The 25,800-nt window shown below is 43.4% G+C and overlaps 4 protein-coding genes across 12 annotated transcripts in view; 2 read left to right on the top strand and 2 right to left on the bottom strand.

Annotated features, from left to right (window-relative positions):
• Window positions 1–3,093, bottom strand: part of clip2 (CAP-GLY domain containing linker protein 2) — a 34,362-nt gene extending 31,269 nt beyond the window's left edge. For 3 of the 5 annotated variants that reach the window (XM_076750156.1, XM_076750157.1, XM_076750158.1), the window contains exons 1-2: window positions 2,436–2,975; window positions 502–726 (exon numbers count right to left, since the gene is read on the bottom strand). In XM_076750156.1, coding sequence (XP_076606271.1) covers window positions 502–616 — 115 coding nt within the window. In that variant the 5' untranslated portion in view covers window positions 617–726; window positions 2,436–2,975. Of the gene's footprint in view, window positions 1–501; window positions 727–2,435 lie in introns of all 5 variants that reach the window. The other 2 variants (XM_076750159.1, XM_076750154.1) reach the window with 2 other exon arrangements.
• A 5,104-nt stretch (window positions 3,094–8,197) lies between these two features.
• Window positions 8,198–13,165, top strand: cldn2 (claudin 2). 4 transcript variants are annotated; one of them, XM_076751352.1, is made up of 3 exons: window positions 8,198–8,454; window positions 9,771–10,488; window positions 11,907–13,165. In XM_076751352.1, exon 3 carries the CDS (start codon window positions 11,931–11,933, stop codon window positions 12,750–12,752), a length of 822 nt encoding a protein of 273 aa, XP_076607467.1. In that variant the 5' UTR covers window positions 8,198–8,454; window positions 9,771–10,488; window positions 11,907–11,930; the 3' UTR covers window positions 12,753–13,165. The 4 variants fall into 4 exon arrangements, with proteins under 4 accessions (XP_076607467.1, XP_076607471.1, XP_076607469.1 ...); XM_076751356.1 differs by having other exon boundaries at window positions 8,277–8,454; window positions 10,088–10,488; XM_076751354.1 differs by having other exon boundaries at window positions 8,277–8,454; window positions 9,798–10,488.
• A 2,609-nt stretch (window positions 13,166–15,774) lies between these two features.
• On the bottom strand, window positions 15,775–21,930 carry rbm41 (RNA binding motif protein 41). The gene is made up of 7 exons (XM_076751291.1): window positions 21,793–21,930; window positions 20,469–20,585; window positions 19,118–19,319; window positions 18,309–18,513; window positions 17,173–17,675; window positions 16,198–16,345; window positions 15,775–16,066 (listed from the first exon to the last, which is right to left on the bottom strand). Exons 1-7 carry the CDS (start codon window positions 21,798–21,800, stop codon window positions 15,894–15,896), a joined length of 1,356 nt encoding a protein of 451 aa, XP_076607406.1. The 5' UTR covers window positions 21,801–21,930; the 3' UTR covers window positions 15,775–15,893.
• A 591-nt stretch (window positions 21,931–22,521) lies between these two features.
• klf8 (Kruppel like factor 8) overlaps window positions 22,522–25,800 on the top strand; it is a 59,808-nt gene continuing 56,529 nt past the window's right edge. The window contains exon 1 of one of the 2 annotated variants that reach the window (XM_076750198.1): window positions 22,522–23,016. In XM_076750198.1, the coding sequence (XP_076606313.1) occupies window positions 22,990–23,016 (27 nt within the window). In that variant the 5' untranslated portion in view covers window positions 22,522–22,989. The remainder of the gene's footprint in view (window positions 23,017–25,800) is intronic. The other variant, XM_076750197.1, reaches the window with a different exon arrangement.

Below are 25,800 nucleotides of genomic sequence, written 5' to 3'. Positions count from 1 at the left end.
AGCCGTAAAAACCAAAACAATGATCTAAAACACACTAAAGCTCTTCAGAGAGACACGGGTGATACTTCAGTGTGGGTTTGTCAGTGACCCCCTTTCCCACATTAATCCAATTCTAATATAAAAAAAATGATTAGTGCAGCTTTAAAAAAATCATTACACCAGGGACAAAGTGCTTAAAAGCACAAAGTATCACATGAACAGCTGCCATATTTAGCACAAAGTCAAAGTCTTTGTGGCTGAAACGTGAGTATTTATTGCTTTTTCTATAAATATACATTATTTTAACTGCTGAAGAAGCTGCATTGGAGATCTTTGTGAACACTCAGTTGGACTAAGTTAAGGAAAACGCCCCCCAGCCTCCCTGTGCATGGAAGCTAAAGCAGCCGTGCTGCGCTGAGTCATTAAGCCAAAGAAATGTTCTGAGCCACTTCCGGTGATGAGACGGGATGACTGGAGGAATAAGTTTGCTTTCCACGGTGTCAGAAGGAGGAAGTAACTTACTGTCTTTAGGGACGACAGGGCTGGAAGTTCCTCCCGCTGAGGTCCTTCCCACTGGGCTGGAATGCTTGGGCCCCCGGCCAGGGATTTTCAGGCCACTGGACTTCAGCATATTCATTGTACAGTAGCGGGGAGACGGCCAGGACCTGAGAGCTCCTCCCTGGACGATGAAGGCTTGTGGATCAGGCACTAGATGTGGGAGTGGTGGCCGTCGCTCTCCATGTTTAGCTGTCGGAATGAGAAGGGAGGGGCGAGGCGGTCGTAAACAGGGGGCCAATTAACAGAAATCACAGGTAAATGAGGGCTCACCTCACCTGCAGACCTGTACGAGTCGACCACACGCTGTTTTTCACGATTATATGAGGCGACAAAAAGGTCTGGAGCTGTTTGTTCAGTCTGCAATGCAAGAGCATTTTTCCAAAGCTTTTCAAACATTTGTGCAATATCTTATCGTGACTTGGAAAACAGATATATCTCCTATGCGTACTTTAGAGATGTGATCTATAGTTCATCACTTTATCAGCTTAGAACTTGCCACTGGATAACTCAGCGGTTTTAATAAGGATAAGGCAGAAAAAGAGCATTTTTTCTATTCTTCTATTTCTAATTCTTCTTCTATTCTCGTTTTTTCCCTCTTTATTGTGAAATATTTGCCCCTTTTCCTTTTCAAGCTTCAAATAATCTGAGAAGGAGAGACCATCTTTTGTTTGCTGAACTACTTCCACCTCGTGTCAGGCCAAAAACTGTGACAAGAGATCACAAGAACGAGAAAAACGCCGGGAACCTCGGGCCTCTAATGTGACTTTTACAGTACGCGGTTTCCTTTAAATTTCTTCACTTCTACAAAAAGCGGAGAATCACACTGGGATTTGTTTATGTTCAGGAATCTGAAAACACTCCTCCATATCATTCCCAATGGGCCCCAGTAATGTAGGAGGCTCCACTGGTAACAGATAGCACTTATCCTCTCATTTCTGGCTGTGGATATGTTCACATGTGTGCTGCTGGCTGCTCGTTACAGCAAACCTACAGGAAGTAACAGAAATTAATGAGCAGCAGGCTCTGGTCCAACATTTGACTACTACACTGCTGCTGTAGCGCCCCTGAGCAAGGCAGGGAGCATCTCTCTGATGATCACCCCAACAGTGTGGCAGTGTTTTAAGTCTCCTCGTGTCTTTGTTCTGGTTATAGTTCCCCGTGTGAACACCTGGAAGTGTAACCTCTCAAAGCATGTTATTACAACCAGCCTACGACCATCACTGCATTCACCACAGGTAATGCACTATTATTAATAGCAGCCCATCGCCTCATATATTCTTTCATGGTTCATTCAACTTATCAATTTCAGCGGAGTAATAATATGACAGAGCGAATGTAGGCCGGTGCCCAAGTGGAGCATGGCTTACAAATCATGGCCCAAAGCCCATTAAGAAGATATAATGCTGTTATAGCCTTCAATAAACACCACACATCTGGCTGAGCTTTTAAACCGGCCAGTGTGAATTAGGAAAGAAGCAGATTTCAGGCGTTGCTAGTTAATCATTTTCCATCATATTTACCCTCATCCACATCATGGAAAGAACAGGCATTTTCATTTTGGAGACATCAATCCTGTTAAACCTGTCGAGGATGATGGTTTTCCTCTACCTGAAGTCAAAATTAGGCCTTTGAGTGTCGACTGCTGTGATTTCCATATGGTCTAAGCTATTCTTCGCACGGGCCTGAATTCATTTTCCCAATCGACACCTGATTGAAGTGCTCACAGGATGAAAAGCGATGGGATGATAATGCGCACCTCACCAAAATCCAACACAACGCCAGTTTGATCCATTGTTGTAGCTACTGCGGCAACGTGGTCCAGACTGCCCTTCACTTCAACCCCCAGACCCTCCCAGCAAAAAGCACAGAAAAGCCTATTAATGGAAGAAAAGACCCACCTTTCTGTGTGAAATGAGAGCGTCCGAGGGGGGGTCCGACAACCGGCCAACTTTCAATTTTCTTACCAAGAGAAGGGGATTAGTGGCTGCCACTCCCTGGGATGCAAATATGGATGCTGAGCAGAAACTGAAAGGGAGAGTCAGCGTGGATCCGTGGAGGATGGCAACAACTGCACAGTGTCAGCGACGGACCGGTGATGGCTTAGCAGCAGCTAGCCTGCCGGCTCATTTTTCAGGATGATAGCCAAAGAAGCTACCAGAGGGCGAAGATAATAGACATGTGTGGCCGCTTTCGTAGCCGAGCACTGGCACGCACGTCCCGACGGTTTCCGAAATGAAACGCAGCATCAGCAGCACTCAAAACCAACTTTTCTGCTGTCTGGCTCCGATTAACTGCGACAGCAGACTCGGTCTGGGATCCCTTCGCTTATTTTTCGGCCTCTTCTCGCTCTGGTCGGTGCCCCCACCGTGGTATGGATGTGTTGGGCTAGCACAGCCTCCCTCTGACTCAACCCACCGGCTAGACTGAACAAAGGGGCTGGGAAGCAGAGCCCCTCCTGGGGGTATGATGAGAGTAAACTACAGTCTAGCTCATCCCCGTGACGTTCTCTGTTTAAAAGTATGGGGATTTAAACTGGCTGGTGCGTATCGGTGAAAATACATGACTCACAAAGCCTGACTCGATGCCATTTCCCATCACTGGTGCTGCGAGTTTTATTCGGCGTCAATAAACTTGACAAAAAAAACATTTTTTCGCAACAACATGCCACATTAATGACGCCCAGTGTTCTTTATCCGTCTTCAACAGTGACGCTTCAAATGGAAAACATCTCGGCGTACTAACTATAGGATTATATAATAATGCAACGCTGTTTAAAACGTTATGCCAACGCCGAACAGAAAAGCGGTTTCTAATAATTCATAATAAGAACCTAATTCGCTTAAAAGTATTTGTATACCTTTACAAATAAGTATGGAAACATTAAATAGAGAAATTTTTGTTTGAGGTTTGGTGGCGGGTTCACTGAGACCGAACACAGACAAGCTGCAGACAGCTTACAGGCAGATTGTAGATATCTGAACAGAAGCGTTCTGTATGTATGGTAGAATAACGGGTCAGTCTTGCAGTGTACACTCCACGGCCACGGTCAACACGTGAACTCGTTTACACGCGTGGGCGATTCATTCTCCTATTTCCCTCATACGGTGGGTGGGACCGAACCCGTGCATATGGAGCTCTTCGGCTTTTCCGGCTGGTTTTACAACGTTCGGATTGGTCAGTGGATCCTGAAGTCGGCACTAGGGAACACTGTCATTGGTCAGCTTGTCTGCTCCTGGGCGTGTCCCAGTTTGACAGCTATGCCGCGAAATAGAGACCTCCGCTGCTGCACTGTGTCAACCTTCACTGTGTAACAGCGCCCCCCTGCGGATCCCCTCACAACTGCCATTCCAGTTTTTTTTCCCCCCAGTCTGTGCCCTATATTTTTACTCTTTTACTCACGTTAAATAATAATAACAGACTTTATTTATATAGAATTTTCTTAATCAAGTTACAAAATTAGAAATTAGAAAAATGCCAAGGACATGAGCACAGAAGAAGTAAAAACAATCAAATTAATTAAATAAGATAAAAGAAATAGGAATATTTTGTGAAATACGGTTAAGGTTCCTTGTTTTCTTTTCACATTTCTGTAATCAATACAAAGCTTCAGCCAGCATCCGCTTAGCTTAGCTTAGCTTAGCTTAGCATAAAGACTTGACATACTCAAAACTAGCAACTAGCTTGAGTGCTTAAGTGTCCTGTCCAAAAGTAACAAAATCCACCCACCAGCACCTCTAAAGTTCACATGGTCTGTTAGTTTAAACTGTGCAAAAACATGTTTAAAAACGATAATTTGCTGTGTTATGTGTTGGACTGTGTCTTGGCGAGGAGCAGTTGGAGCCTCCACTGGAAGCTTCCTGCAGCCTCATTAAATAACAGGGATGCAAACACGATGTTCTGATTTTATTATCTTAAAGCTGCACCAGTCATTACATTAACAGTGGATTGAATGTGAAGTGGGAAAGGTGTCGCTTGTGATGAACCCACAGAGAATTATCATCAAACTCTAGTTTTCTTCACCTCCACAGAGCATTGAAGGATCTTGTTGCACATCTTTCAGCTCTTTAGATTTCATGGCCTGCAGCTCGGTTCAGTCTCACTGCTCTCATCAACCTCGTTTCCAACCACAGGAGGTTGCTGTTTTCAGCGCAAAAGCTCTGATAACCCAATTTACTCAACTACTGTAGTTAAGTACTATTTTGAGGTACATTTGCTATCTGCATCAACAATTATAATCCAATTATGTGCTGTATTTTATTCTGAAATCAGATGTTATGCGTGAGTACTTCTGCTACATTAAGTACATGTTAGAGTGTATTTCTATAATGCAGTATTGCGACTTTTCCTGAATACCTGAGTACTTTTTCCACTGCTGTTTAGCAGCTAGAGCTCATCAGGTAAACAGAGGCATGCTAGTGTGATTGCTAACATTGCTCCATGTCAGATGTGTTAATGCACTGTGGTGATTATCATTACCAGCTGAGCATTAACGCAGCAGATATTCTATCTAGTGCTAAACTACAGTGAAGTACATTTTACAGCTGGCACACTGCATCCTGTTGTAGCTATCAGCCACACGACACAAAGCTGGCACTCAGCAGGCTGGTCATGCCCCTACAGGCCATTTAACTGCCAGTGGAGGGAACACAGAGGCCTTCTAAGAATAACTCACAAGCTCCTTCATCCTCACAGGTGGTGACAACAGACTTTATACTCCAGTCTCAAGTGTGACGGAGGTGCAGTTCTGGTGCTTGGACACAGCACACTTCAGGACAAATAAAGGAGCAGACAGAAGTATTCTCACTTTATTAATAGACGATGGAAGAGAGGATGATGAGAGGATTGTTTATCATGAAGTACATCATTAATGAAGAATGAGCAGGAATGTTGGAGCTACATGTAGCATTTAGCTTAGCACAAGTCATGTGGTTAGTCAGATAGTCATTTGACACATTTTGAACAGTGGTGTAATTGTGAAGACTCAGAGGGTTTAAGTAGTTTGGTGTTTGTATTTAAGAGTGCAGGGTTTTCTATTGACCACTAGAGGACGCTGAAGCTCTGTAAATGAGTCAAATACACTCAGGTATTCATGTGAGCCTTGTGTCTCGCTGTTACAAAGGAGTGCCAGTTAAAATCATTTCTGCATGTGCTGTAAATGTAAAAAATGTAACTAAAGACAGTCCCTGAACGCACCATCCAGCGCCCTGATTCGCCCTCCTAACAGCTGGTTGAGTCACAGCTGGTTCAAAATAAAGCAGGTCAGAGATCTTCCAGCTGGCTCATTGTCAACATCTAGTGACACCAGAGATAAACTACACCCTCCTCACACTTTATTTTAGTAGTTTCTATACAGTACACAAACAGGATTTTATCCAGAGTGAGGCCCCGGTGAGTGCTGGAGGAATTATGGTGAGAATACTGGAAACCATTCACATATTCTGGACATGTCCTGTCCTGAGTGGAATATTTGAATTACTTGATAAGGTCTTTGGTTTCGAGCTCCCTATGGACCCACTGTTAGTCATACTTGGGGGATTTCCAGGAGAGATAAGAGATAATAAACAGAAATGCCTTTTGTCCATAAACAGCTGGCAGCTGCCAAAAAGGCAATAACACTGAACTGAGTCAAGAAGGAACCTCCATCCCAAGACAGGTGGCAATCAATAATCAAAGCAATCTATTCAATGGAGGAGATTACCTTTATGCTGAGAATACAAACAGTCCAGTTTACAGAGAGGTGCTCGATGAGGGAGGGCAGCAGGAGAAGAGTGGCTCTGCAGCGGCTCACCTGGTGGACAGGTGTCACTGTGGGTGGAGAAGCAGCAGAGTAATTCTAAAATCTTCATACTTTGGTGTTATCTACGGTGTGTTTGTTCTTTAAAATAAGATAAAATGTATGTTTTAAAGAAGAAGGGGGTGTATTATATGGACTGTGCACTGAAAACCTTTGTACACAATAAACAGTAAAAAAGATAAAAAAAAAAAGATATGTAGTATTTCTTAAATAAAAGTATCAAACACAGGATTTCACATGCTGTTGCTGTAGGGTGTGGAAACCTTGTATCTGCAGTTTTGGCAGATTTTCAAGTATTACATGCTTCTGTGTGGGTGGAGGGATTTCTGTAACCCCTCTCAAATGCCTCTGGATAACAACAGTAGTAATAGGATTTAGAGGGTATTCACCTTAAAAAACAGTCATTACTTATTTGTAAGTTTGGGGCCCCCTGGTGGTCGCAGTCTGAACACTATGTGGACAAAAGTATGGGGACGCACCTGAGGACAAACTGTAATAGACTTTTTGGTTTGAGGTTGTTTTTCATAGTTTGCAGACCTTTAATTCAAGTGAAGAGAAGATTGTACATTTACTCAAAGTACTGTGAGTACAAACTTGAGGTATTTGTTCTTTTCATGCTACTTTCTACTTCTACTCCACGAGGGAGATATTATACTTCTATTTCACGACAATTACTTGACAGGTTTAGTTACTAGTTACTTTAAAAGTTAAGACTGTACATTAAAAAACATATGAAGAGCTTCTAAAATAGTACATACAAGTACAGCTTACAGGCAATTAATTAATAAGGAGACAGATAGAAAATAATTAATTTTTTAAATTTTATATCAGCTATTTTGATCATTTCTAATTTGTCATGCTAAACATTTTATGGTTAAACAATAATAACTTAACACACCTGTACTTAAGTAAAGGTTATGAATGTCCGTGACACCTGTCTGGCTGCTGTGTCTTGTGTTATTTTAAGTCTTTTAGTATGAAGAGGTGTGTGCGCAGTGTCTGCTGGTTTTGTTGTTCTAGCTGCTCATTCTTCCTCCTTCCTCGTCCTCTGTCTCTCCTTCTTCACACCTGCTCATCATCGGGAATCGGCACACCTGCCCGCCATCAAGCTGTCACAACCTCGCCCCAAGAACCCGCACCTGCAGCCGCCTGGAGTCTGGATTGAATGAAATGGAGCCAGAATTAGTGTTATGTGTTCTTTTTTCTTGCTCCTGTAAGAATTGGCAGCTGTATTTTGGGCTAACTGGAGTTTTTTGGACTGCAGTGAGGAAAACTGAGAACATCAGGTTATGGTTCAACTTTGTGTTTGGCCCTTTCCTGTTTTAATGATGCTCCTGTGCACAAAGCCAGCTCCATAAAGAGATGCTTTTCCCAGTTTGATGTAGAAGAACTCAGCCGGCTGGTACAGGGTTCTGACCTCAGCCCCACCCGACACCTTTGGGATGAAAACCATGCCTTGTCGCCCAACATCAGCGCTTGATTTCACTAATGCTCATGTGGCTGAATGAGCCAATCCCTGCAGCCAGGGTCCACAATCTCCTAAGCCTTCCCAGAAGAGCATTGGCTGCTGCAGCAGCGGATCAGCGGTCATACTTTTGGAATGACATGTTCAACAACGACAGAGGTGGAAGTTACACGACCATGATTTTGTCTGATTTTGATCGTTATGAGGAGCATTATGTGCCATTAATTTTATGTTCCTCTCATTCATTCATCATAGCTGACCACCAGCCAGTCACACTAGTATAACAAAGGGTCTTTGGCTGACCTGAGCTGCCTCATTAATATGCAGTGTGTCCAGATAATGCCCCTCTGTGATTCATAATAATGGCTCAGTGTTTCTGAGTGTGTGGACATTGCCCTCTCAGTCCACTTCACGAAGGGGAAGTGACTGGATTACACGCTAATCCCATTATGATGCTGCTGCTATGTGAGGGCCGGTCGGTGGGATTAGAAAGTAAAGACTCGAGCTTCAGGACGGGATCAGCAGCAAACTGGCCGACTGCAACTACTGACACTGATACAGACACTAATGGCACATGTAAACAGTTTAGATGACACTGCCACAGGCCGGCAAGGGAGAGCATGCCTCTTCATCTGTCATCTGGAGATACACTGACATGGTATGTATGGCAGATATTTGTTGTCATGGTTTGGTGTGTGTGTAGCTCTCAGCATCAGCAGCCTTCAAACGGGCATGCCGGCAAGCAGTTGATGGATGATGACGTAGAGGAGGCAGCCAAGTTTGGTGTCAGCTGAAAAGAGCTGTAAATTCACAGTATGTTATGGCAGTGACAACTGTTTTCGTATGGGGTCCTGAAAGTGCCATCAAAATAATTATAGTCATGCACAATTTTTACCAGGAATTGATGAAATTAGAGAGATGAAAAAGATAATAAAGTCATTAAATTTGCCCATTTTAGGTTTATATTTTAAATGATGAATTAATAATAAAATATTAAAATGGAATCGCAAAACTAATATGCTATTTAATTTAAATAAAGCTGTCTTTCATTTAAAAATGTATAAACATAAAAAAATGTATTGACGTCCAACCCACAGAGCAGCAGCAGGAGCTCTGAATGGTCATTTTATTCAGTTTATTATGTATGTATGATATTTGACTGCTTTTAGGCAAAAATAATAATTTTGAGTAATGATAATCAATGTATTTTGTATTTCTCCATCAGAGTTATATCCTGGCAGTGTGGGGAAGGCTTTGTAATAGCACTGAATTATATAGAAGATAGAAGGAACGTTAAAAGAAACAGACATGCTCTTAGCTAATTAATTAGCGACACAATTTTAGGAGACTGGCTTCTTCTGCTGCGTTATATGAACATAAAACACCAAAATCATTCAGTCAGTCACTCAAATACCTATAAATCACATCAAGATTTTATTTTCGCATTTTTAAAATCATGCTAATTTCCTAACGTTTAACAGTTTTTATGCTAAAGCGTTAGCATCAAGGTCAAATTTTAAATGTTTGGGCTCAATGAGTTGATGTAAAAACAAGACTGAATCAATGAACAAAGTCATGAAATTACTGAATAAGAGAATAAAGAATAACAGAGAAGAGAACAACAGGAAGCAAAGAGGAAATAATGAATTAAAATGAAATTAAAGGCTCAGAAGTACACATTGAAAAGTCTTCATCATCACGTGCCACAAAAAAACTATATTCAATTAAAATAAGATAAAAACAAAAACATTAAAAGCATTGAAATCTTTCCTGCCTCTTCAGTTCCTTTGCTTCAGGCTTATTCCATTGCTGATTTTAATTAAAAATACAAAAAAATGCTCAAAAGCAGTTTTTGGGATTTATGCTGACTGAACAGAGACCTCATAACATGAAAGGAAAACTGTTTTCTGAGCTCTTTTCTTGTCATTAAAGTACCATGACACTTGCTGAATTGAACCTTTTTCACTCTCACAGGGGTCCGCTGAACATTTTGTTTTGTAGGAGCTGCTGCAGATGGCGTACCGCCTGTTTTGGAGAAATGACCGATGAGACAATGATTAACCTGGCTGGCAATGATGATGTATGTGTGTGTCGCTGTCAGAGGTATCACTGTCAGACTGTGTGTACATGACAGGAGGTGAAAGTCTGGATGAAGGACAGAGATCACACTTAAACAAAGACAGCAGAGCATCTGACCCAGACAGAGCCGAGAGACAATGTGCAGGAACACAGACCTTAACAGTGTCTGTCCTGTGTTTTTGGTATTTTAACTTGATTGTCTCTTCCAGCAGGCAGTACATCAAACTCAAAGGATTATATTTCTTCTTCTAAAGCACTTGTACCTAAAGTGTTTTTTGGCTCGCTCGCTCCAATGCAGCCATCAGAGTTTAAGTGCCATTTACAAGTACAACAGCAGCACAACAGCTGCGACTATGTCCAGGTCTGAGGAAGCAGTCCGAGTCTGACACAGCAAGCAGAAAATACATCTTTTCTACTGGAGAAGCGGGAGCAGGTTCAACAGAAATACCAGTGGTGAATACAATCTGTACACGCTGCAGGCACAACTGTGTCTTCATCCTCTACCTCCTCATCCTCTGCTCCAGCTGCAACTTCAGCTCCTGCAGCAAACGAACATAATCCAATCCTCAACCAGTCCAGCGTCTGGCTCTTCTATTACCTGCGGCACTCTCAGGTAATGCATGGAAGTGGGATGCATGTGTGGGTATGTGTGGCGGACATATTACTGCAGCCTACGAACAGAGTATCAATATGAGCCAAATCATCGTTTGTAGCTGTACAAGTAAAAGAAATGCAAAATCTGTGGAATAATCTCTTTCAGCAAATACAAAGTGTACCAAATACAGTAAGAGGAAGGGTCATAAACTTAATATAACCAACAGTGACAGACATATGCAGTACATATACTGTACTGTTTGTAAGGACAGTGGGCAAATGTCAACCATTGTAAGAAATGTTACCATGGTAAACTGTAGTACATACCATGGTGTACCATAGTAATACCACAGTAGCTTAGATATTACCATTGTGCGTACATGGTACTGTCAAAAATACCATGTTGCATGTACTATAGTACTGCTATGGTACTTATACCATGTTAAAGTTTCTTATGGGGTAGGTCAATCTGGTTTGAATTATCAGTAAAATGTGCCAAAAGTAATTTTACTGTGTATTGATCAACATATGTTAGCTAGCTAGCTAGTTTTTACTATGTTAAAACACCTACAACTAACATACAGCATCCAGTTGAAGTTTGTGTTTGCTCGTTATAGCAGCAGTTGTTTAGGCTGCTCGACACTTAGCGAGCTAACAAACCCAACAGTTGCTTGTTCAGGTTAGCACTGAAATTAGCATTTGGGGATGTTTGTTATAGCAACAGCTGTTTGAATAAGTGGCCTGCTTGACTGTTAGTGAGCTAACAAAGCTAATACCAGTTAAGTTAGCTTGAAGTTAGCGTTAGGTGTGCTTGTTATTAGCAAAAGATGTTTTCGCTAATGAAAGCCAAAAACCAGTTGCTTGTTCGGATTAGCATTGAAATTAGCATTTGGGGAAATGTTTCACCTAATTAAAATGCCTGACTCTTTGCGAGCTAACAAAGGTAAAACCAGTTTCGTGCTCAGGTTAACGCTGAAGTTTGTGTTTTGGGGTGCTTTTATAGCAGTGAAACAGCGATGTTTCATTAATAATTAGCCTGCTTGACAGTTAGCAAGCTAAGGACGGCAGCAACAATTCCTTGTTCGGGTTAGCTAGTAACTTTACAGCACAACCTGCACTTTCATATAATACTGTTTTCTTGCTGTGGTTACTTGATGTTTAACCATTGTATTGTAAGTGATTGTACATTTTTTCAATATCCATACACCCCTAGACAGTATGGTTGCAGAATTGGCCTTGTGACGGTTAAAAATACTGTGGATTGACAACATAGCTTCTTGAATTTGGGTTTAATTACCAGTTGTTTGTAAGTCAGACACTGTTACAGAAAACTTCAGCATATACTCCACCTACGTGCTACGGACAAATTATTCTTCATCGGTTCAACAGGAGCTGATCCCTCTGGGTCACTTGGTTCATGTATGTGTTTACTTTTAGGTCTCCTCCATCACAGTTGATGTAATGGCGTCAGCAGCTCTGGAGCTGATGGGCTTCTTCCTGGGCCTGCTAGGGATGCTGGGCACCCTGGTGGCCACAGTGCTACCATACTGGCGGATCTCTGCCCACATCGGCTCCAACATTGTTACGGCCGTGGCCAACATGAGGGGCCTGTGGATGGAGTGCGTCTACCAGAGCACAGGGGCCTTCCAGTGTGAGACCTACAACTCCATGCTGGCCCTGCCCTCTGACCTACAGGCCTCTCGTGCCCTCATGGTCATCTCTCTGGTGCTGTCTGTCCTCGCCATTGCCGTGGCGGTCCTGGGGATGCAGTGCACCCTCTGCTTGGAGGGTTCCGGTACCATTAAGAGTCGCGTGGCAGGTGCTGGTGGGGGCTTATTCCTTGCTGCGGGCTTCCTGGCGCTCATACCCGTGGCGTGGACCACACACGAGGTGGTCCAAACCTTCTACCGACCCAACTTACCTGCCAGCATGAAGTTTGAGCTGGGGGAGTGTTTGTATGTTGGTCTGGCCTCTGCGCTCATCTCCATACTGGGAGGGGGGATGCTGTGTGTCTCATGCTGCGAGGAGCAGGACGGCGGCAGGGGCAGACGGCATGGCGGAGGCTATCCGTATCCAGTAGGAGGAGGCATGGCTGGCACAGGTGCACGGACAACCTCACAGACCTACCGCAACCCCACCCTGCAGGTGGGAGGCATCAACACAGCTAGCAGGGGGCAGACGCTGGTCCGCAGTACCAGTGGCAGCTCCCAGTTGAGTGCACATGGAGGGCAAGGAACCAAGAAGCCCACAGCAGCAGGATATGACATCACAGGATACGTCTGAGGTCACTGTCACTTCATCACACTGTTTTTATATAGAGTATTTAATCAAGTGTTGTCACCGTATGCTTGACAGAGCAACAAGACAAATGAAATACACAACACACAAACGACAGATGAGTTTTTGAGATGCGTTTCAGTGGACGGGTTAAAGTGTGCGAGCAGAAAACGATGACAACCAACACAATTAGCCAGCAACAAACTACTTTACAGTTTCTTTTCTCTGTAATCTGTAAACACATTTGTAAGTGTAGGATGTCACACACGTCCATTACCTTGATAGTGACTCGTGTAGAAAAGCCAAATAAATGTGCCAACTGAAGGCAGCACAGGTGAGGATGACCGAAGATTAAACGATCTGTTTTAAAAGTTCTTTTTTAATAAAACAGTCATGTGACAAAGTGACCTTTCATGACATTGTATGTAAAACTCAATGAAGCTTCTTTGGTCTCTTGGATTCTTGGGCTGGTTTTTTGACTGTCACTAGATTTTTGGTAGCTTTTCATTATTTGAACAGTCCAGTGTTGATTTACTCGCCCACATTTCCAACATAAACATTAACCCAACCCTGAGATTTCTAATCTGAACACAGAACGCTTCTCACAGCGCTGCATGACCTGAAACTAAAACAGTTTACTGAAACATTATACTCTATTTATTGATAGATCATACACCACATGAAGTGTAACCTCATCTAAATGTAATCTCCTTCATCCAATCATGTGTTCACAAAGTGGTGAACCTCGCTCCATCCTCTATGAACCACTGAGCCTTTCCAGGATGCCCCTTTCATACTCAATCATGATGCTCTCACCTGTTACCAATGAGCCTGTTTACCTGTGGAATGTTCCAAACAGGTGTTTTGGAGCATTCCACATCTTTCCCAGCCATTTTTTGTTGCTGTCCCAATGTGTTTGAAACATGTTGCTGCATCAAATTCAGAATAAGGAGATATTTACAGAAGCAAAAGCTATATTGAGATCAGAAGAAAGATTTAAAGACATTTAGGTCCGTACTGTAGAGAATGTTTGTGAAAGCATAACTTTAAGTGGCACATGATCGCTCCTTTAGAGAGAAGTTGTTAATTAAAAAAAGACTGGAATGAGTTTCTTCTGTTTTTTCAGTGTAGAAAGAGAAAAAGATCGCAGCCCTGAACTGAAGGCAAACACGGTTAACACAAACAAACCTAAACAAACAAAGCCAAACCACTTCAGTCCAATCAATATGCAGTTTCAGTTTGACTTATATGCTAACTGGGTCAGTTTACAGTCATAAAATTGTGTTAACGGTCATAAGATTTGCGGCTGAAAAGGCTGTTCTCAAAGCAGAACAGTACCAGGTACTAACCACAGCTGATGATTGGATCTTGACCCTCTTTCAGCAGAAATCTCTGGTGCAGGTTCCTGTTGAATCAGTGATCTGTGCAAACTTTTACCGGTCAGAGAGGACTTGACAGGAGTCTAAAGTCCAGAGTTTTTTAGCCTAAGTAAGGTCACTGCAGGACTCCAAACAGGTCTTTATTATTCATACCTGTGTAGTCTTTATGCTCATTGCTGTAACAGACTAAATTCAAGCCTAGATCAGAGTGCAGTTTTTGTCCTCTTTGGAAAGTCAGATATGAAATACTGCAGACCACAATCCCTGATCGTCGAGCCCAGAGGGAAAGTGCAGCTTGGTCAGGAAGTGGTTCAACCTGCACACATTTGACTGAGAGAACACTGGAGATAAAAAAGACACACACACACACACACACACACACACACACACACACACACACACACACACACACACAGAGTTTGAGACTGCAAGACAAACACAATGTCAAAACATACAGGAGATGATCCTGAGCACCTTTCACAGGTACAGTTGGTGCAACCAGCAGAGCCACGTGGACGTTTCCCCTTCGTGCACTGGGGGGATCTCAGGGTTTAGATGAAATAAAGTCAGGGAACATCAGGAGACAAGACTTTAACTCGGCAGAAAACTGATATAATATCATGCTAAATGCCAGTCTTCAGTATGTGTCACCTGCTCCAGTTTTACCTCTTTGATATCTGAGTTTTTGAAGAAATATGAGAGTTACAAAGCTGCACAATAATTGCAGATATCAAGGACAACAAGCACAATAGTTTATATCATAAACACAGTGAACATTCAGACTGATGGCATGAGCAGTGGTATAAACTAAGAGCAATGATCTGGTGGCGGAGGAGGAAGTACTGAGTAATAGCACAGTGTAAAAGTCCTGCTTTCAGTACTGTTTATAATGCACCGGTCAGATGTAGTACATCCACAGTATCAGTGTGAGGACAGACAAAGACATAAGAAATGACATTATAGAGATTTTGTGCATGTAATGTCTCTGTAAACAAACTTTAGATGGATGCTGAAATGGCCAAATGGCTCCACCTAGTGTCTAAAAAGAGAACAACGCTGAATCAAAACTGAGGAGTGTGAGGAAAATCCACTGACCTTCATGCTACACTGGTTAGCATTGGTTAGCATGTAGCCTGACTGGAAGCCATTGTGTATCTACCCAAATGGAAACTCTGTGTCTCTGTCTTAATGTTTTTCACACAACCAAACAAATCTGAGCACATTCACTCAGTGTCACAAACTACAGGTGCATCTGAAGATGCTCGTGGCTGCATTTATTGATTTATTGCTGGTCATGTTTGTTTTGTCTAATTGCATATCTTAATGATATTTTGGGGGAGAATAAGTAAAATAATCTCAGAGCCTTTATTCTTTATCTTACACTAGGTGTTAAGAATTGGCAAAATTCCTGCAAAATTACGTTTCAAAATGAGAAATATTTCCTGAAACTAAGGTCTGAAGCTCATAAATTATGGTTACAAAAATCATGTCCTTCTTCCAAAATTGTAAATTATTTAATAAGATGGAAGAATGCGGAGGAAATGGTCTCATAACATAAACCTGAACTTTTTTTTATTGTAAATTAAATACTGTTTTACCAAGATGAAAATGAAAAGGTTCATTAAAAAGAACAAGTCGACAGCAGAAACCTGGTTTGGTAAAAAAACGAGCATTTATTCATGAAAATAGCTGAAAAAGACAATGAAAATAAATAATACGCCATCACGTCCGTCTCAGCCCGTTGTTGTTGTCCGGGATAAACATTTTTTTACGCGCTCTCTTCCTGCACCTCCTTCCTCTTCTGTTTCTCCTCTTCCTGCACCTCCTTCCTCTTCTGTTTCTCCTCTTCCTGTCGCTCACGGCCAAACTCAACCACCAATGGTTTCCCTAGCAACCGGTACCCATGGACCAACTGCAGGGCTTTCTGGGCTGTTTCAGCATCTGCCAGAAGAAAAAACAGCTAATAACAGCTCTACTGCATGATGCATGAGAGAAAGTACACAGTGTATTACAGCTGTGTACTGTCACATCCCGGACTGTCATGGCCGTCCGTGTGACAGACTGCTCCTCACCCGGCAGCGTGATGAAGGCCTGGCCCTTCATCCGTCCAGTCAGCAGGCGGTAAAGCACCGGCGAACCGTCCTCCTGCTCGAACCTGGAGAACAGCGCCACCAGCTGGGCCACCGACGCCTGTGCGCTCAGGTTCTTCACGCACAGCACCTGCAGCACAAAAACAAAGGTCCTCCATAAGCGGAGTCGGTCGAGGTCGTGTGACAGCTGATCCACACAGACATGAAATTCATGTCTAACTTATAATTATTCCTTTAACCTCAGGCCACTGCGACGCCCTGTTGTCACTGGGGTGTGACGCAGACGTGCCGCAGGGAAATATGATTACAGCATTCACCAGTCATCCTTCTCTTCTGACAGACTGAAACCAGCTCAGTGTGCGAGTCAGCGGCTCTTAACCTGCAGATTCTGAAGCTTGTTTAGCTTTAATGTTTCAGCTTAGGAGCAGTTTTTTGAGTATGACAACAGTCTGGTGCTCAGTCTCACTGTAAGTGAAGGGGGACTAAATCCACAGCTCTCGTTGAGTTTATCTGAAGGTAATATGACGCCTCAGCAGTCTGAATAAGAAGAATCAGGTGGAGAACTTACAAAGTTTCAGTGTTTTTAGGATGAATTTTCTCTTTACGTATCCCTGGACAGTGTTTCCTGCTCAGCTTGAGGGAAAGTTCCACATCGAGGGAATATGGAGTAAGAAAACTGTAACTTTGAAGTATGCAGAAAGAGCTCGAATGACATTTTTACACACTGTGGATGTTGTCCCTCATCACTTACACTGGAAACTCATTAGGAAGGGATCCTATAGCAGCCAGTATGAATAAAAGGAGAGATTCCAGCTAATAGATCCTGGTTGAAGATGTTATTGTTGAGACGTGTGTTTACTTCAGATCAGCACTGCAGCTCGCCTCACACCAGCGTCTGATGAGCGAACCATCAGGTTTGGTAACAAACGCTCTGCTGCTTCATGCGGCCGTCGTTACCTTGGAGGGTTTTCCTGGCTGGTAGTTTCGGAACCTCGGGATGTTCCGGATCCCTTCGTCAGATTCACGGTCCTTCAGGATTTCTTCATCTGAGATTGTCTCAATCTCCCCTCTGACAGTCACCGGTCCCCCTGACCTCGCTGTCACCGCTCCGCGCAGGCTGCCGATTGGCTGGCTTATGTTTATCTGTGCTGGCGGCTTCCCCGGTCTGTCCTGAGCGAGCTGCTGCTCTGATGTGCCTGAACTCGACTCTGACTGTGCTGACGAGCTGCCTTTTTCACCCTGCAGGTCAGACTGACGGTCAGAAGCGTCTTCTGATTGGTTGCTGTCTCTCTGTGACTCGTGTAATTGGTCAGATATATTTCTGTGTGCAGGCAGGTGAGATGCTCTCTCAGAGTCCCGTATCGAAGCTTGCTGTCTCTCCCTGATGAGGACGTCTCTGTAGAGAGAGTGCATGGGATCAGAGGACGACTCCCCCTGCTGGTCCTCCTGGTTCTCTTCTTCTGTGAAGGAAAATACAGCACAGGTGAGATCTTCTGACCTGAACCTGAGCGACTGTTTTCCTGTATTTCTCTGTGCTGATGTTTTAATTATCCTCCTGTTCTCCCACTGAAAATCCACTCCATGTTCTCAGACTTCTGTCCTCTGGGATCATTCCAGGATCACAGGACTGATTTCTCCTTTCATTCATGTGGATCTGAGAACATTATACGATGTATTTTTTCTGGAAAATGTACAGAGTAACAGAATTAAAAAAGTTTGGCAATGACAGAAATGTTGCCAAGAAAAACACAAGCCAACTGCAACTTGTGAAACTCCTCAGTGGAATGAAGAAACACGCAGCATATTAAAGACTTTAAAGGTAAACTGAAGATTATGGTCGGCTGTGATTTAAGGCCTGTTGAGAACATAATTTTACCAGATGATCGAGAAACTGAAGCCGACTCAACTGTTAAGCGTTTCTAAATTGCTCTGGGTGAGAAAATCTGTTCAGCCACTGAAACGTGAAAGCAAACGTGTCTCTGTCTGTCGTTTGCTTCTTTCATGTTTGGAGGTGAGCTGATTTTCTGAGGATTAAGCAATCTCGTCTCACTTCACCTCTGTGTAAACTCTGTTTCGCTGACAGCTCTTCATACCTCTATGGTAAAGGGCGGTGAGGAAACCCAGCCGGTCATTTCCCTGGAAAAGCGCTCGTTCGATCTCCATCTCCCGCCGTGACAGCGGCCGACTGGCGGCGAATCGCTGTGGGCGGGACAGCAGCTCCGCTCTGGCTTCAATCTTGTCTCTGATGACCTGCAGGCGCTGCTGCTTCACACCTGGAGCTGCACACACACCGTGGGACTGCCGAGGGCCGGACATTAGTTTGTTAGATGAGGTTTACACACAGTTTGTTTGTCAGCTCTTCCTCAGACATTAAGAAGTCAGATTTGGCCAACTCGTGTGCATATTATACGAGTTTGTTGTTTCAATAATGAGCATAAAAATCAGCTTTCAGGTTTCCCCAAATGGAAAGTACTTTGGAATTTGTGTATCTGCAGTACTGAATTCTACCACATTTAAACTTTTTTATTAATTATACTGTGTCATGCTTCATGTCTGTCAGGACAAAATATGTTGTGAAATTCTAATAAAGTGTTTGTTAAACAGAAAAAACGTTTGTTTTCGTTCCTTTAAGGGTTGGTGTTGCTCATCATAATAATAATGGTGTAATACTGTGAGACTATGACATCGTACTGAAAATCTCACACACTCCTGGAGGAGGTCACACTGATCTACTGTAAATAAATAAAAGCATTTAAATCTCTATCTTTAAATATTTTTTGGTCTTACACTTCCAAACATGCAATGCAGCAGATGATGAGAATAACGGACACTTAACAGATCATTTATACCTCCAAGCAAATGTGGTGTTTCTAATCTTTGTGTGTTCTCCGGCAGGTTTTACCTTCTCCGCTGCCTCCGGCTCGTCTCTGCTCTGCCACAGCTGGATCTCAGTGTCGGTGAGGCCCAGCTCCCGCAAGCTGGCCAGCTCCTTCTCCCCGTCCTGCAGGGCCTGGAACTGGGAGAGGCTCCTCACTCCAGCTGCCTGTTCCCCGAACGGCCGGTAGAGCGCCGCCGGGGCGAAGCACTGCCTCTTGGCTACACATCTGTGGATTTTTTTCTTTTAAATGAGACTGAAGACTTTTTGTCTGCATGCAGGATTCACTCGTAGCTCGACCAAAAACAGCTGCAGAGTCACATGGCCTAAATGTCACTTCTGATGTTTTACAGAATTAACAGACAAAAAGGTGGCTGAGTGAGAATCTGTAGCTCTGCGGGTTGTGTATAAAACATCCTCCGGGCTGCTCTGTGAGACGCTGTGAAGGCAACATAACAGAAGATTTTTATACTGCAGAGAGCCCCAGAGGGAATAAAGCTGCAGACGGTTTTCTTTTCCCACTGAGCTTCACAGGAACATGCAGGATGGTTTTATTAAGACTGCTTATTGTTTTTTAATTGTCACTGTGTGACAGTGAATTCGTCAAGGAAGAGGTTAACCATACTCTGCATTTGAATGACGCTTTGGGCAAAGACTTTTGGAAGTGACAGAGCCAAAACCGGATCGTTAACTCTATGTTTCAAACTTTCACTGCACACAGATTCATTTCAAGTGTCAAGAATGACAAGAATTTGATTATTTCAGTGGATGTAAACTATTACTATATCACTACACTATGCTGAAGAACAGTTACAGAGTTAAACTGTGTGTGGGAAAGAATGGCTTTAATTATCCTGCAAGGATTATAAATCTCTTCAGTTTGTGTGTCCTTAACTGAGCTGAATTGAAAGACAAAGTATGCAATTTGAGTCATTATTTGTAAGGTCAGTGTCTTATAGCAGCTAGAATTTTATGCTTCTGTCAAGATCTGTTGTCAAGAGGCAGATTTTACTTGACAGCTGCACATTTCAAGGCAGAAGATTTTGCTTGTTAGCAGCAGGGGATTTTTTCGCTTAATTTATTACGATTGGGAGCCACTGCACCGATAATGTTCAGCAATGGATTGAACTGTGGTACATTTTTGTGCCTACAAATTGCCTCAAACCCAGTGGGCGTCTGCAGGACTGTGAGAAAAATCTAGTTGGCTGGAAGTACAAAGAATGTAGCCATAGGACATGATATAGAGCTCAACTGTGGTGGACTTTAAATCCATATGGAAAAACATGTTTCTGTGGAAGTTTTACTTTCTCCACACATTATAATGTTGTATTTTTACAGTAAACTCATCCTCTGAGGGTACAAACAGACAGGCTCTGACCGGTCGATGTCGACGTCAGTGTGGAGCTGCTGCAGCAGGAGGCTGTGCAGCTGCCGCTGGCCCTCCGTCTCCTGCTCCTCCAGCAGCGGGCCGTCCTCACAGGATCGCCGGCTCACTCTGATCAACAACACAGACATCAGGTCAGACACCAGGTGGATGCTCACACAGCACACAGCAGGGAGAGGATGGATCATCGACAAAGAGTTTCTTTGAGGTGACAGCATTCTGCCAATCGCTGGGCTCCTTTTAAAAGACTCATAAAAATATAACACATGAGACAAAGGATTTTTGTAGAAATTAATAGCAGTCAGGCAGAAAATTAAACACAGCATTTATGTCTCAGGCTGGACAATAGAACCAGGGCTACTAAGAATTACTGTATTTAGAATCTACTGTTTGAGTTATAGTGAAAATGCCCATCCCAATGTCACCAAGCTCAAGATGCTGTCTTCAGATTGCTTGTATTACCTGAGTAAAAGTCCAAAACCACAGTATATTCAGCTGGAACTAGGAAATATTAAGAATTTGTGCCTAATAGAAAAAATAACTTAAAATGACACGATTAATTAATCAAAATACTGATCTGTTTTAGAGATTTATTCTTTATATAACATTATATGAGAGAATAGAAATGTGTGAAAGTCAAAGATTTATCTACACTGTTTATACTGAACTACAGATCCCATTAACGGCACCTGGCGTTTTAGATACAGACAATCTTTTAAATTGATAAGCTAATTTGGTAATTATAGCAATATTAGAGAAAAGAGGGGTGTAAAATAAAAGTTGGCCAGTGGAAATACTTTCAGCCACTGTAAATGTGTTTTCCAGGAACTATATTAACAGTTCTGATGTTTGTCACAGCCTCAGTGGAGCTTTACAAACATTAGCTCACCTGACGTTGAAAAGGTGACAGAGGGCTAGCTAACGTGTTTCTATCAAGTCTAATGTTATAAACTGGGGAAGCCTGGCCGAGGATAGCTACCTGTGAGACGGACGGTGTATGCAATGATATGCATTGTCTACAGTGAAGGTTTATAAAAATATGAATCTCCAGTTTTTTAAAAGGAATCGTGGTTGACAAAACATACACGGCAGCTACAGGGCAGCTAACGCTAGCTTAGCCGGCTGTAGCTATCTCCATGACAACAGCAGCGCGTGAAGTAGAGCGAATGATCGACGTAGCCACGTGACAACATTAAACTGGTTTTTTCTGATAAAACTGGTCTAAAACCAGGACTTGAACCGAACCAGTTTGATTAAAATGCCACAGTTCTTGTGAAATTATTGGCAAATGACACCGATGACTGAAAGTTGTGTTTACCTTCGCATGCTTCCGCCTTGTTCTTCCAGTTCCGGCGTGTGGAATCATGGGAAATGTAGTAGAATACCCCGCATGAAAAATAATAAACTAGAAGCCATAACCCTGGTCACGCTAGAGGAAAATAATGCCACAGCTTAGATTTGGTGCCTTTTGGCATGAAAACAGAGCCATCTGTACTGTTTGTCGTGCAGGGATGAGAAAAATAGAAAAGCCTACACAGATTGTGTTTTTATCAGCTGTTTGGCTGAATGTTGTTCTCTCTATTGAAATGCACATTAGACATAACAAGCTATATGTATATTTTCTGTTATGAAATATCTTATGAAGAAAAATAAGCACACAAAACCCTTTTGTCTACCACACCCTGCTTTATTGGACAGGGTGTGGTTATAAACCCATCTATCATCACACTTGGCTGCCTTTACTTCATCTATCGGAGCTATTTTATCAAACGTAATGCTGCAAAGCCTTACTGAATATACTGTAAACCGCTCCCTCCCACCCTCCCCTCCCCGCCCAGCTGAAGTGTCCTCAATTAGCCTGCTGGCTGACGTCAGTAAGGTGACATGGGTGCTTGTCTTCACCATCTCTGAGCAATAAGCAGCCAGCCGCTGCAGCATGGCACTGACAGATGGGGGTATGAATGCAAGCAGAACCGCGCTAGTTAGTTGCATGCAATCGAAAATCTCCCGCATGCATAAGTGCGCGGTTCTGCTGCAGCTCCTCTCCTCCTGCCCGCCCGCCTGCAGCCGGTGTCGGGTCGCCGGCAGCGCGGCTCCTCTGCAGGGCTGCGCAGCTTCTGACTGACAGAGATGAGGGGTGGGGACGCAGGGTGGGGTCACAAGCAGGGAGAGGCGGAGGAGGAAAAGGCAGAGAGAGAGAGCCCAGCCCTTGAATACACGGCAACAACACGCCGTCAGAGAGAGGGAGAGACACAGAGAGACTGGCTGTTTTTTGGGGGGAGCAAAGGGAGCCTTCGACGCTGCGGATATGAACTGAAAAGAAACACTGGAAGAGGCAGGGATCGTGTTCCTATATCCCGAAAATTTACTGTAAAGGTGGAAAACCAAGCCCCCCTGAACCCTCCTCTCTCCCTAACAGTTCTTATTCAGAGAGAGCTACACCCAAAGCCCCGACCGACCCCCTCCTGTTCCTGCTGCTCCACCCCTCCGCCGCTGCACCGCTCCGGCAACCGAGATGCACACGGAGACCCGTAACAAGAAAGTAAGTGCACGTTATTGACTTTGCCCTGGTCAATGAACAGAAAGAAGCATCTGTGTGTGAGGATGGTCTGCCTGCAAACAAGCACAGTTGACATTTTCATGTGCCAAATGTGAATGTCACTGAGCGTGTGCGTCTCTAACAGCCAGTTTGCAAGTGAATCCTTGCAGGCGGCCAGTTTATTTTGCAATTAGTGGAAGAGTTTTGCAACAACGACCTCACTGCAATGCAAGAGCCATCATGCTGAGAGGCTGTCATGTCCGCGGCTCGCACGGAAAACCCGTCCGTGCCCTCCGTCTGTGGCTTTCTCTCTCTGTGCGAGGTTAGTTCAGGTTCAATTTGAAATGCTCTGTGATCTCCGAGAGGCAGGAAGGAAACGGAAGGCACAAACTGCAGCTTGTAGGACACCATCTTAGCTTTTAAAGGGCCAGCAGCCTCCTCTGACACTAACGCGCAAGCCTGGGAAGCAGCCAGGTGCACCGCCTCCAGCTCCGCGCTGCTCGGGCCCTGCCGCCGACGTGCGCCTTGAACGGAGTCTTGCTTCATCAGACTGTGTTTATGTGTCAGTTTGGCTGCCAGTATTCTCCAAAGTGAATAAAATCTGTTGTAGCAAACACCTCACCTGTCCTCTCTGCAGCTCCATCTGTTTGTCTGATGGTTTTCATGGCAGATGATGGAGTTCCAGTTTGGGTCACAACTTCCAGATCCCCCCATGAAGAAGCAGGCCTGCGACTAAAGATTATAAGCATTCTCGATTAAGCTGTCAGATACTTTATTGATCAATCAATTGGATGTTTGGTCTATAAAAGGTCAGAAAATGCTGAAAAATGTCGATCAGTGTTTCCCAGATCCCAGCATGACCTCCTCCAGTGTCTCCTTTTGTCCACAAATCAAACATACTCACTTTACTCTCACAGAGGAGTAAAGAAACCAGATAATATCAACGTTTAACGAGCTGGAATAAGAGAATTTTGACTTATTTCCTCCCCAAAAATTACTCAAACCAATTCATTGATCATCAAATTGATTGGTGATTGATTTAATAGTTGACAACTGACTGACTAATCGTCGCGGTGACAGTTGATGCGCCTTGTGTTTGAACACGTATTCGTTCTTTGATGGGTTTGAGCTGTTTGCAGTACTACAGACCACAAACTGCAGTATCACTTTTGCTTTTCTTTTTCTTTTTTATTCATTTTTTCTAAGCACTTTGGAGTCACCAGCATTGGACCATTGCCGGTGCAATGGTTTTGAGCCGTGGACATGTTTGACTTAATCTTCACTCTGCTTGGCTTACAACTAACAAATATATTAATTATAGAGTAGATAAAATGTCCTTTTCCTTCAAATAATGTGTTTTGTCCAACCAACAGTACAAAACATAAAGACATTCAATTTACAATGATATATAACAGAAAAGTATCAAAATGTCACCTTTTAGACGCAGGCGTGCTTCATAAAAACTGTTTTAACAGTTATTCTATTATGAAAATGGTTGTCGATTGATTTTCTGTCTACAAATTGATGAATTGGTGAGTATTTCAGCCTTACACTCCACTGAAGTTAACTTAAAAGTCTGCAACCTGCAACCAGTCATCTGACTTTATTCACCAGTTGGAGCTGATGGTGTTTTAAGGAGGTGAAACTTAGAAGAATCTTGGCTAACAAACCTCGGCGGGAAGCCAGTTTGATCCTAAACTGCTGTAAAACTGTGTGGACACACCGACTTTATTGCGTTTGGACAGAATATACTTGGCCGGCTTCCTATGATACATAAACGAATCATTCTGATACCTCACAATAATAATTCAGTAGAGATACTCTGCAGATCCATTGCACCACCTTGTACCAACCCTGCATTTCGCAACGCCTTTTCCTGCCCGACCTCCATCTTTTTAAAGTACCTCAAACGTACACATGTAAAGTTGACGTCAGAAGACGACTGAAAACAGAACTGGAAGGGATGTTTCGTCAGTCTGGAAAGTTAGCGGGCTAATTATCATTGTTATCTTGATAGCTAACGTTACAGGCTAGCTGGTGGTGAACTTGGATAGTTAGCTTCTCTATGCTAACAAAGAAGCGTTTCTTAAGTCAATAACAAATTCTCCTTTCCTAACCTTTTCACCGTTTTTCTCCACTTCACTCGGGCAGTTCCGCCTTGGTGGATTAGCAAAGCTAGCGAGTTAGCTGTACCCTGTTTGAGCGTCTCTTTTGCAGAACTCTGTATGAAGGGTCACAGTGCTTCGGGCTCTGGGGCAAACATGTGACTGGTTTGCTCAATGAAGGGCTTTTAAATGAAAGTGGAAACCAATAGATCGGTCTGGAGCCATGTGACTGGAGAGGACAGCTTTTACCCCTACGCACACATAACCCTGCTTTTTTAAAAGTAGTAACCACAGTAAGCAGCTTTCAGCCTGCAATAAATTTAGGGAGGTGTTGTCATGACTACACCAGTACAATTATAATTAGCCTCATTGAATCCATTAGAAACAACAGGGGCATTTATGACTTGTGCCGCATGTCAGTAACCCAGGCAATGCACATGAACCCCAGCATCTGAGCGGCACTTTATTTGCCAAATACGGTAAATCTGCAGGAATTCGAACAAGCATTGCACCGGAGGAGCCACAGTAAACCCTGAGCAGGTTTCAAACTCAGTGAAAAGGGTGTAAGCCGGGCGCTGGTGTAATTCTGCATTTTCAGGTTTGTTACTAATGCAGTGACATTTGAGGCTGAAACACATTTAACACCAGAAATCAAAGCAGGAGGACTGAATGAAAGCACGGC

The sequence above is a fragment of the Chaetodon auriga genome, chromosome 15 (genome assembly GCF_051107435.1).
Source record: "Chaetodon auriga isolate fChaAug3 chromosome 15, fChaAug3.hap1, whole genome shotgun sequence".
Classification (NCBI taxonomy): Eukaryota; Metazoa; Chordata; class Actinopteri; order Chaetodontiformes; family Chaetodontidae; genus Chaetodon; species Chaetodon auriga.
The sequence above is the reverse complement of the archived record's forward strand: the minus strand, read 5'-3'. Positions and strand labels throughout refer to the sequence as shown.

What these genes read in the sequence shown, in the direction of transcription:
- rbm41 (XM_076751291.1), bottom strand. An exon ending in AGCCGGAGGCAGCGGAGAAG is followed by an intron (nt 18,514 to 19,117) that starts GTAAAACCTGCC and finishes GGCCCTCGGCAG; the next exon opens with TCCCACGGTGTGTGTGCAGC. An exon ending in AGCCAGGAAAACCCTCCAAG is followed by an intron (nt 16,346 to 17,172) that starts GTAACGACGGCC and finishes TTTGTGCTGCAG; the next exon opens with GTGCTGTGCGTGAAGAACCT.
- cldn2 (XM_076751352.1), top strand. Translation starts at nt 11,931, where the DNA reads ATGGCGTCAGCAGCTCTGGAGCTGATGGGCTTCTTCCTGGGCCTGCTA.